Here is a 12,386-nt window from a genome sequence, read left to right as displayed (position 1 = left end):
TTTAATCCCGCTCAACGTCCATGAACAAGAACATTATTTCTTGAGCCAGACAGTGCATCTTATGCCAGAAGTGCAAGACTACAAAGCATGTGAGGAAAGACGTAGTAGTGTTCCCTCGGTCCCGACGACAAGTGGGGTCGGCTCATCGTCATCGGTTTCACCTCTATCAAATCTCCAGCCAGCGTATCAAGCCACCATTATTTTTGCCGGACTTTTGGTTGTTTACCATCGACTTTGATGTTCAGACCAATCTTGGCAAGTAAATTCTCGTTAGCACGAATTACGTGACCATACTGTCGAAGATGCCTCTCTCGCAATTTTTCTACGATCGGTGCAACCCCATATCGATCGCGAATGCCCTCATTTCAGATGTGATCAAAACGTATCACGCCACTAGTCCAACGCAGCATCTTCATCTCCATTACCGCAAGACACACAGGTCGGGACTCAACGTTACCGGTCTATTCCGTCTGCTCAAGAACACAATGCTAAAGCTGAAGCGGCCACCACCCGCCAACCACGCAAAAATCGTGGCGTGCCCAAAGATCGCGAATCTTGCACGCATATCCTAATTAGGACGGGCGCTTCTCGAAAGCCTCTGTAGGCGCCTTATGGTGGCTCCTTGGAAACCCTCGAGCGACACCGTCATCATTATAGCCTCAAAGTTAAGGGTACGATCAAACCGATCTCCTTGGCTCGACTAAAGCCCTTCGTCCGACAAGAACCCAGAGTAAGAGGCGCGCGACGCGTCCCTTTTGATTTGCGGGAGCCGTAAGTCGCTGAAACCCCCTTTGGTTTCAGGTGGGGATGGAGTGTTACGTGTCGGAAGCACGCAAGTGCGAATCGCGGTGGTCATGACATTGAAAAGCAATTTTTGATAGCGAAAATTGCTTTTCGATGTTATGACAGAATTCGGTTCGAGGACAGAAACAAGCTAGGAGGAAAAGGGAACTGAAAAACACAATTAGTACCCTTTTGACCACGGATTTCCTCATTTTCGTCTTTTAAAGCTTTAAGGGGATTGTGAAGTGTGCCATCGAGACATTTGCCGTTTGGACGTCAAACTCGAATAGCTACGTTTCATCACCAAAAATTAGGGGATTTTATAGAAGACTATTAGGAAGTTTTAGCCAATAAGACCCTCTCAAATTCTGCGTTGAACTAAATGAACCTCTTACTTCCTCCTAAGCTTCGAATTTTCGCTATTTTAAATCATAATCTTTCGGGTTAGGGCTCTCAGAGATATCCATAGACTGTAAGTATTAGGCCTACAAATAAATTCTGTCGGTTTTCACAATAGATGGCGTAGCTTGTTTTTTATTCAATTGATCCACATTTCCAAACATTCATCGGAAAGCTACTGTCAATAGGTACAAACGTCAGTATAAATTATTTAATTGAAGTGTAAACAACAATACTTTTTTCATCAACGAAAATGGCCAATTTTGTACCAAATAATGTGTTTTTGCGGGGAATTCTACTTCATTATTTCAATATGAAGAAAAAAGCAACCGAAAGTCATCGCATTTTGGTGGAAGTTTATGGTGACCATGCTCTATCTGAGCGAACGTGTCAGAGGTGGTTTGGACGGTTTAAAAGTGGCAATTTTGACTTGGAAGACGAAGAGCGCGCCGGACGGCCATCAATTTTTGAAGATGAAGAATTAGAGGCATAGCTCGACGAAGATCCATCGCAAACGCAAGAAGAACTTGGAAAAACACTTGGAGTCACTTAACAAGCCATTTCCCACCGTTTAAAAGCAATGGGAATGATCGGAAAGGTCGGAAATTGGGTTCCGTATGAACTGAAGCCAAGAGATGTCGGACGCCGTTTTTTCACGTGCGAACAACTACTTCAACGACAAAAAAGGAAGGGTTTTCTGCATCGAATAGTTACTGGCGATGAAAAAAGGATCCATTACGATAACCCCAAGCGTCGGGCAACGTGGGGATACCCCGGCCATGCCTCATCATCGACGGCCAAAGCGAATATTCATGGTGAGAAGATCATGCTGTGTATATGGTGGGACCAGCTGGTTGTGGTATACTATGAGCTGTTAAAACCGATCCTCAGGGATCGTCAACGATCCTTCATGGATCGTTTACGATACGGGGAGTGGCGTCCCCGAGGTGCCCAAGCAAGTAGTTCTGACCCCCTAGCTGGCATAATACTTGCGTCCTAGGTAGTAGCCTCGAGAAAGTTTCTCGGTGAAGAGCGAACTGCTAATGACCGATACACGCCGGGACACACTGGGAGTCCCCGGAGCCATCGACAACTCCCTGTCGACGTCGATGGGGTGATGTGAGCCTAGCTCTGCCAAGGTGGTAGTTGTGGCGTGTATCAGGAGCCAGCCCCTTCGGGACCCTGGTCGGGTAGTGTGCATTGAACCGGTATTAGTAGACCGCGTTGCCCCGAGCGAGCGCTGATCCGTCCGTGAATTCCGGGACCAGCTAAGCGTAGGTCAGGCCTCAGGGAACTGGGGTAGGGGCTGTGTCCCCGAGGGTATACCCGTTCCTGACTATCGCGGCCCGCTCCCTTGCACACGATGCGCTGGTAAACAACTCAAATGGAGAATAAAAACGAACGAAACGAGGAGATAGTGGAAATGGAGAGTGAGCTGGCTGCGTTTATTCGCAACACGAAAATGCGCCGTTCGCCCCAGCGCCCAGCGAAGGACGCAACAAGGGCTGAAATGCCCGACGAGACATCGGGACGCGCAGACGGAGAGAAAGACTCGGAAAGTGATGCGGCACCTGCAACACAGATAGGAACCCAGACCATACCGCACAGTGCTGTAATTGGGAAAAGAGGCACAGTGGAAACGGCCGAAACTAATAAAATGGTTTCGAATATAAGCCGAGTGGGAGGACTGTCGATTACTCTGGCGCAAGCGGAAGAGAAAAGACTTATTAAAAAATACACGGCAGTTGTGAAGCACATGCGATCTTCGACGTTCCTTCAGAAAAACGTCGGTAAGGGGGTGAAAAACGGGCTAATGGAACTGGAAGAGCTCCTGGACAGGATTTCATACTATAGGCGAACATGGAAAGTAAGACAAAATCCACAGGAAGCAGAAACAACTGCGCTTCCCGAGGAGAACACCACGAGTACCAAACGGATCGCTGACAGCCCATTGCAGAGTGAACTTGGTAAAAAACGAAAGGAGGAAGAGACATCTGAAGGAGACTTCACTCAGGTACTCTCCAGGGCTGAAAAGAAGAAGGCGAAGAGGATCAAAAGACAACAACACGTCGCGCCATCAGAAAAACCTCTACCTAAAACTAAGGCAGACACGAAGGACGGAGTGCCAAAAGAAAAGGTGAGGAGACGAAGGAGGACTAGACCGCTAGCTTTGCTTATTAAACCGATGGAAAGCAAGACTTTTGCGGAAGTCCTCAGCGAAATCCGTTACAAAATCAAACCCGAAGACAATGGAGCGGAGGTGTCTTCCATACGTAAAACGAAGGGTGGTGGAGTCTTAGTCGAACTAGGCCCGAAGACTATAAATAAAGTCACGTTCTGTGAAGCAGTCAAGGGGCGTCTAGGAGAAAAAGCTTTGGTTTCTAGCCTGGAACCCACGTGTGCTTTAGAAATCCGAAACCTTGACTGTCTCACGGAAAAGAACGAGGTAGAAGAGGCCATCAAACGCGAATCCCCGGAGGTAACCAATGTCCGGATTGGTATCACCTCCACAAACTCCCGAGGCCAAAAACTCGCTGTGGTGGAAGTTGCCGAGCAATACGCGAGGAAGCTTCTAAAAAGCGGGAAAATAAGAATTGGTTGGGTAGTGTGTAGAATACGAATTCGGGCCGCCCCAACCAAATATTACATCTGCAAACTGTCGGGGACCTGACAGAAGGACAACATGCCGTAAATGCGGTCAGGCAGGCCATAAAGCAAACAGCTGCAATGAAAAGGAAAGCTTCGTCCTATGCAGGGACTGATGGGAGCATTGCGCACACTGCGGGATCGGGGCGGTGTCCAGTTTTCAGAGCAGAACTGGAAAGAGCTAGGATACGGTCAACATGATTCGCATCCTACAAATCAATATGCACCGGAGTGCAACCGCTCACGAGTTGCTAGCGCAGTTCGCTGCGGAGACCAAAGCTGATTTAGTACTCATCAGTGAGCAGTACCGAAACAAGGGCCCAGTTTCATGGCACCCAGACATATCAGGTACCGCTGCCATCTGGGTTTGGGACGGCACCCTCCTGGGGGTTCTTGCCCAAGGCCGAGGGGACGGCTTTGTGTGGATTCGGTGTTCAGGGATAACGTTTTTTAGTGTCTATCTTACGCCCAATGAGACGATGCCGGACTTTCGTCGGAGGCTTGAGGCCTTGGAGGACGCTATCTTAAACACGGATGGGCGGATCCTGGTCGGGGGTGACTTCAATGCTAGGGCACTTGAATGGGGCATGCCTCACACAGATTCCAGAGGGAAACGAATTCTGGAAATGGTGGCGAGAACAGGACTGGTAGTTCTAAACACCGGATCCACGCCAACGTTCTGGCGCCCAGGCTGCGAAGGAAGCATTCCAGACGTAACCTTCGCATCGGAATCACTGGTGTCGCTGGTGGACTGGTGGCGAGTTCTGGAAGACTTTTCGGCAAGTGACCACCAATACATTGCTTTCGAAGTGGTGGACACAAACTCTCGGTGTGCGCCACCCCAGCGATCTTTCTGTGTATGGAACGTCGCGAAAGTGAACACCGGGAAGTTTGTCGAAACTCTGGCAACAGGTGGGGCCACGCTGAAGGGTACTCCTGGGGGCGGTGGTGCCGCTGCTGACACTGTCGTAAATTCAGGAAGACATCGAGGCGCGGCAAACCTTCCATGTATTGGTGGACAGTGGAAATCGCAGAGCTTCGGAAGGAGTGTCACAGGCTCCGCCGCTTAACACAACGTCTAGGCGACCGGGGGAGGCATGTACCATAAGGATGGAGTACAAATCAACCAAAAGGAGACTCCGCAGCGCAATAAACAAGAGCAAAGCTCGCTGCTGGCAAGATCTGATCGACGAGGTGAATGGGGATCCGTGGGGACTCGGTTACAAACTTGTAACCCGAAAAATCGGGACTCTGCGGAAACCCTGTTCACTTAAGGCCGAGCAGATGGACCGCATTGTGAGGGCACTCTTCCCTGCACACCCCGTATGGGATGGTGACGTCGGCGCGGAGAGCGCAGAGGACTGTCCACTTTCCTCTGTAAAAGAGTTGGAACAGGCAGTCCTCTCTATGAAAAATAAGAAGGCGCCAGGACCCGATGGTATTCCAGCAGAGGTATACACACTGGTATTCCAACACCGGCCAGACCTACTGCTCGGCGCATTCAACGCTTGCCTGAAAGAGGACATTTTTCCTGCTCGTTAGAAAGTTGCGAGGCTTGTGCTGATCCCTAAAGGGAAAGGCGTTCCCGAACTGCCGTCTTCATACCGCCCACTATGTATGCTTGATACTGCTGGGAAATTGCTCGAAAAGCTCATCAGAAATAGACTCGCTGAAGCGATACGCGCTGCCGGAGATTTATCTCCCCGGCAGTTTGGTGTTAGAGCAGGGAGATCGACAATTGATGCTGTCATGCAGGTCGTGGACGCCGTTCGACGAGCAGAGGCACATAGCCGCCGAACTCGACGGGTGGTGCTCCTCGTAACGCTTGACGTCAGAAACGCCTTCAATTCCGTAAGATGGAAAGACATTCTAGGCACACTAGACAATACCTTCAACGTGCCGAACTATCTCTTACGGATTTTGAGGGACTATCTGAGGAACCGCTCCCTGCTCTATGAAACACTAGAGGATCAAAGGTGGATGGAGGTCACGTCGGGGGTAGCACAGGGATCCATCCTAGGGCCGGATCTCTGGAACGCTACCTATGACAGTCTGCTTAAACTCGACATGCCAGAAGAGTCGCGCCTGGTCGGCTACGCAGATGATGTCGCAGCGCTTGTTGCGCACTGTCGAACAGGCGCAAAGCAGACTCGGCATATTGATGCGACGGGTAAGCGGATGGATGACTACTCATGGTTTCAACCTTGCACTGGGAAAAACCGAAGTAGTTATCCTGACTAAGAAGAGAATTCCGACCCTGCGTCCCATATCGTTCGGCGAGTCGATAATCGAGTCAAAATCAGCGGTAAAGTACCTCAGGTTGACTCTTGACTCAAAGATGAGCTTTTCTGAGCAAATCCAAGCAGCAGCAAACAAGCCTGCGGCTAGAGTTTCGGCGTTAAGTAGGCTAATGGCAAACATTGGGGGTCCTACGTCTAGTAGGCGACGTCTCCTGATGAGCTCAACGCAGTCTGTCCTGCTCTACGGTGCAGAGGTATGGGCTGGCGCTCTTAACAAGGAGGTATATCGTAGACGCCTCGCGCAAGTACAGAAACGGGGAGCTTTACGGGTGGCGTCTGCGTACCGCACAGTCTCTCAGCCGGCCGTGATGGTGATCGCGGGAGTTATCCCCGTTGCCCTTCTTGCTAGGGAGCGTCAGGCCATATACAAGCGCAAGGGAGATGAGCCAAGGGAGGTGGTTGCTCGCGAAGAACGGCAACACACTCTAGACCAGTTGCAGCTCTCTTGGCAAAATGAAACTAGAGGCAGATGGACTGCGCGGCTCATCGGCAACTTAGGTGCGTGGCTGAATCGGAAGCATGGTGAGACTGACTATTTCCTTACCCAATTTTTAAGTGGGCATGGACATTTTCAGTCTTACCTGCACAAGATTGGAAAGGCGCGTTCTCCGGATTGTGTGTTTTGCAATGGAGTTGTGGACGATGCCCACCACACTTTTTTTTCTTGTGGAAGGTGGGATGGGGTTCGTCAGCAGCTCTATTTAAACACAGGGGATCTCTCTCCAGACAACATTGTGGAAGAGATGCTGAGGACTGCTGACAGTTGGAACCGTGTTGCCCATTACGTTCGGGCCCTTCTCGTTGCTAAGAAGATAGAACTCGAGCGGTGGAGGAGCCGAATGGCAGGGGATTCCTTGAACTGACAGTTCCCTTCCTCCTGTCCCCTCCCGTTGGTGAAAGGAATTCCCTGATTTGAAGGCTCCGCAAGGTGAGAGAGTTCGGGGGCTGGCCCGAAGTAATGTGACAAACGGTTCCAGGCTAGCTCTCTGACGATGGGGAGGTGTTTAGTTGGTAGTCCGACGACGTACCGAATCGGGAGTCCAACACTGTGTGCGTAAATGCATTCACCTACCCTAGCGCGGCCAAGCCGGCCAATTTTTGTCGCGATGGTATCTATGAGTTGCCTGAAAGATGGAAGAAAGTTGTGGCTAGCGTTGGGCAATACTTTGAACAATGAACCAATTTTTCACAATAAAGCTTCAAATTTAAATAAAAAACCGACAGAACTTATTTGTAGGCCTTATAAGTTCGCCTTCACAATATGCTGCCCCACTGCTCTTTGTTTTCTTCATCTTTGTCTCAATAGCGATTCTTTACAAAATTGAAGACGCCAGCAACGGTAACGATTGGCGACAAAGATATGTATTCACTTAATCTGTGAACAGTGCGTACTTTCAAAACTTTCATTCAACAGATAAGAGCACACTCACATAAAATTGCAGCGGAGCTCAACTATTTGCAACCCAAAATGTGCAATGTTGTGACAAACTTGTACCAGCGCATGAACGTCGAAGTAGATGCTATTCCCAGCTCCGTATGACCACTCTCCCGTCCTAAATGGCTTCACGACTGCGATGATTTATTTGTCTCATTTACATATGATCCGTACATACTCCCAACCGCGAGGAGAATGTGAGTCATTCTGAGGAAACAGACCAATTTGAAAACTATCTCCGCCCCGCCTCGGATCTTTTGTTTACATTCGGTTTTTTTTAACCACCGATACCCATTGCAAATTGAAGGATTCTCTCTTCATCGATACTTTCTTTCCGCTAAGTTCGGCTCCATTACATAACTCCAAAGTCACCGTCGTCACTGTATGATGGCTTTCAGCTGAGAAACACTCGAACAATTGGAATCGGAGGCAGTAGGCAGCGTGGGAGTAGCGAAGGGCTCCGCATCGACGTCAGCTGTTTTGAGAAACGTCACAGAAATGCGAAGGACGACCATCTCGCATACATCGAGCGAAGGTGACCAAACAAAAAATATCGATTTCTACCGTGTATGCAATCCCAGCTCTTCCACTAGTCCTTGTCATTCGGAATTAAGGTCACAAACATAAACAGCAGAAAATCAAAGCTCGGCCACGGCGAGTGGAGCAGTCAGACGACGCCTGGCCGTCGTAAATCCCAGGCTCCTGCACATCACGAAAATGCAAAAGTTTAGTGTCAAGGGAATAATTGCTGGCAATGGGAATAGACTGCGTTCGCCAAAAACCCAATTGCTCGCCCGAAATAGAACGACATAGCGGGTCAAGTTAACGCCACAAAGAACGAGGCAGCGGAAAACTCGAGTGCAACGAAAGCGCCAAAAACGTCAGCCCAAGTCCTGTCCCGTCCCCGTGCCCTGGTGCCCGACGCGCAGGTGTTTCACCCGTCCCAAGTTGGATCAGCGCCGCGGATGTTCACGGGCATCGAAGGGCCGCGGGGTTGCACGTAAAACTAAGGACTCACCTTGTCTGCAGGTATGCTCCGCGATGACATCTTTCGAGTCGCCGTCGACAACGTTTCGTAACTACTGCCACAAGTAATCCTTTGTGTGACGCCTCGGACACAAGTGGCCCTTCGATGTCTACTCGTCAATTTTCATAAAAGGGTCGAAGGCAACGCCAGAAAAGATGGTGGATTGGCCAAGTCCTGCAGTCGTTTCTCAGGCGAACTCCGTCATCCACAATTAAGCAATTTTCCCGACGATTCGCATGCAGCCCCTGCGTTTATTTACATCCAACCGAGTTGAAAGTCGTTCGCTGCTGGGGTCACCCGCGTAGTATATTCACTGCAAACAAAGGGCTCTGCACTGACACTCACGTCGTGCCGTGTTTCGCATGACCGTGCACGTTCCCGTGGAATGACAATTCCCCAATTTTTCACTGCACCTTTTCGCAAGATATCTCGCGCTTTTCATAAACACACTTCGCACACAAGAAATCCAACGAAACTATAAAAAGCAACGAGTTCAAGAAACAACAATGAGAGAGGAGAAAAAGGGCACGAGCGAGTGGGAAGGCGAGTGCGAACAGCAGCGGGGCTGATGGCTCCGTACAACCCGTGATCTCATTCACGCAAGTTTTCAATTTCTATGCACGGCACAAGGCATTGTAATTGCACGACTTCTTCGTTGCCAACTTACGCACGACGGGAGTTCGAACACGGCCACTAAACACTCTGAATCTTGATGGCGAAATCTTCGATCTGCAAACCGAGGAAATCCAACACAACCACGGACTTTTTCACGGACCCCACAAATGTCACTTTTGTGTGGAGTTTTTCTTCTTCTTTCTTTCATATGATTGCCACAAGATGGCCACTCAAGTTAGCAAGAGTAAGTGGAATGCCCGATGCGAACATCTGAGGTGGGTAGGATTGGGAAATTTCCGTGGAAATATTATATGAAAAACCGGAAGTTTTGAAGAATATTTCGATGGGTTGTTGCATAATGGAATAACCATTTGCGCATTTTCTAATGGAACGTGCGCTCCCTGTACAGAGATGAAGCTGATGAGCAGCTAGCCGGTACCCTGTCCCAATATAAGGCTGATGTAACAGCGTTGCAAGAGATGCGATGGACAGGGACCGGTTTCCTGGAGAAGAGCCACTACACCATATATTATAGCGGTCATCCAGTAAACCATGTGCTCGGAGTAGGTTTCTTAGTCAGCCAAAAAATGAAACCTGCTGTTATCGGCTTTGAAAACATAAACGAACGGCTATGCACTCTGCGCTTGCGAGGCAAGTTTAGGAATATAAGCCTCATAAACGTTCACGCCCCTACAGAGGAGACTGCAGAGTCGGAGAAGGACACCTTCTACGAGGCAGTAGAACGAACCCTCGAAGCCTGTCCCAGATATGATATCAAAATCATACTTGGGGATTTTAACAGCCAAGTAGGGAAGTAGCCCGTATTCAGGCGATACCTTGGCTCCCATAGCTTACACGAAAAAACAAATGATAATGGACTGCGGACTATTCAATTAGCAGAGTCACACGAAATGGTTGTTGGAAGTACCTGGTTTGCGCGGAAAGCGGTCCACAAACATACGTGGGCCTCTCCAGACGGGACTACTTTCAACCAAATTGACCACGTGTTGATCGAACGCCGCCACCTCTCAGCCAATATAGACTCGGATCACTATCTCGTTGGCATGGCGCTCCGAGCTCGAATAGCAATACCACCTAGACTCCCCTCTGACAATCAGGTGAGAGTAAACACTGAAGCCATCCACAACACAACCCTCCGCGACACCTATAAGAGGGAAATGGATGCCGCAATAACTGCAGTCAACAGAGGACCTGGAGATGAAGTATCAACAAATGATCTTCACAATCACTTGAAGAACGTTATCATGGATACGGCCACAAACATACTTGGCCCCAGCCGCAAAAGGAGTCGGAACGGCTGGTTTGACGATGAATGTAAGCTAGCAACGGAACGGAAGAATGCCGCATACCGAGTAATGTTGCATTCTCAACGAACGCGGGCACGCGCAGAGACTTATCACGAACGCCGTCGAGTGGAGAAGCGACTTCACAGACGGAAAAAGGAAGCCTGGGAGAACCAACAAGTCTGTGAACTAGAAAAGTACAGGGAGCAACCGCACCAGGCGCGGAAGTTTTACCAACAAGTCAGCAGGATGAAGCCTTATACACCTCGATACTCATCCTGTCGAGACAAAGAGGGAAATCTGATTTCCGACAGAATGGGCATATTAGAGCGATGGGTTGAGTACTTTGATGAGCTACTGAACAACCAGAACATCGGCGAGTTGGAGGTCCCGCCAACTGAAGACGACGGACAAATACTGCCACCACCAAGTTTAGGAGAAACCGTCCGTACAATTCATCGACTAAAAAATCATAAGTCGCCAGGAGCCGATGGAATTACAGCCGAATTGATTAAATATGGAGGCGACCAGTTACACAAAGTGGTTCATCAACTTATGCTCAAGGTATGGGACCGCGAATCAATGCCTGACGATTGGCAACGAGGCATTATCTGTCTCATACATAAAAAGGGAGATATCACACAGTGCAGCAATTATAGAGGTATCACGTTGCTGAGTACCATCTATAAGATATTCTCCACTATCTTGCTAGGCCGGATAGCCCCATACGCCCAGAACATCATTGGCCCATACCAAAGAGACTTCACTCTAGGCAAATCAGCAACAGATCAGATTTTTTCTGTGCGGCAAGCGATGGAAAAACTTTTGGAATATGGACAACAGTTGCACCATCTGTTCATCGACTTTAAAGCCGCCTATGATAGCATAGCCAGGGTAAAACTGTACACGGCCATGAGAGAATTCGGTACCCCGATGACATTAATAAGACTGACTAGGCTGACCTTGACCAATGTGCGAGGCCAGATAAAAGCAGCAGGATCACTCTCAAGACCATTCGACATCAACAACAGTCTACGACAAGGGGATGCCCTATCATGCGTCCTCTTTAACCTGGCCCTCGAGAAAGTGATCCGTGATGCTGATGTAAATGCAAGAGGTACGATCCTCTTCAAGTCCACCCAATTACTGGCCTATGCTGACGATATCGACATCATGGGAGGAACGACCCGAGACTTACAAACTGCCTTCATCCAGATCGAGCAGGCGGCGCGAGATCTTGGGCTGCACATCAATGAAGGCAAGACAAAATATATGGTGGCAACGTCAGCACCGAAGACGAATCAACCAACAACATCAAACCGCACTGGTCAAACACAAACACGAACCAGAATAAGGATAGGATAATACAACTTTGACACCGTTGACAATTTCTCCTATCTAGGGTCGAAAATCACAACCGATAACAACTACGATGATGAAATCCGCGTACGGTTGTTGTCAGCCAACAGAGCCTATTTCAGCTTACAAAGACTGTTCCGCTTGAAACGTCTCACCATAGGGTCAAAGCTCTTACTTTACAATGTACTATGATCTTGCCAGTCCTCATGTATTCCTCCGAAACTTGGGTTCTTAGCAAGAAAAATTGCGAACTCTTGGCCGCGTTCGAGAGAAGAATCCTCCGAAGAATTTTTGGCCCCCTACATGAGGATGGACGATTCCGTAGCCTACACAATGACGAAATCTATGAGCGATACCATGACCGTCCGGTTGTGGATAAAATCCGGCTCAATAGGTTACGGTGGGCGGGTCACTATGGATGAGGATGATCCAGCCTGGAAAGTCAATAAGGGCAATATCTATGGTAGGAAAAGAAGACGAGGCAGACCCTGCCTAAGATGGTGCGATGGCGTAGGTCA

At 49.1% G+C, this 12,386-nt stretch overlaps 1 protein-coding gene across 1 annotated transcript in view; it reads right to left on the bottom strand.

The window, feature by feature from the left end:
* LOC119657106 (ubiquitin-like protein 3) overlaps positions 1–9,402 on the bottom strand; it is an 82,348-nt gene extending 72,946 nt beyond the window's left edge. The window contains exon 1 of the mRNA XM_038063865.1: positions 8,582–9,402. Coding sequence (XP_037919793.1) covers positions 8,582–8,611 — 30 coding nt within the window. The 5' untranslated portion in view covers positions 8,612–9,402. The remainder of the gene's footprint in view (positions 1–8,581) is intronic.
* Between the last annotated feature and the right edge of the window lie 2,984 nt (positions 9,403–12,386).

This window comes from Hermetia illucens, chromosome 5, assembly GCF_905115235.1.
Source record: "Hermetia illucens chromosome 5, iHerIll2.2.curated.20191125, whole genome shotgun sequence".
NCBI lineage: Eukaryota > Metazoa > Arthropoda > Insecta > Diptera > Stratiomyidae > Hermetia > Hermetia illucens.
Note: the sequence above shows the minus strand (reverse complement) of the source record. Positions and strands in the feature narration are given on the sequence as shown.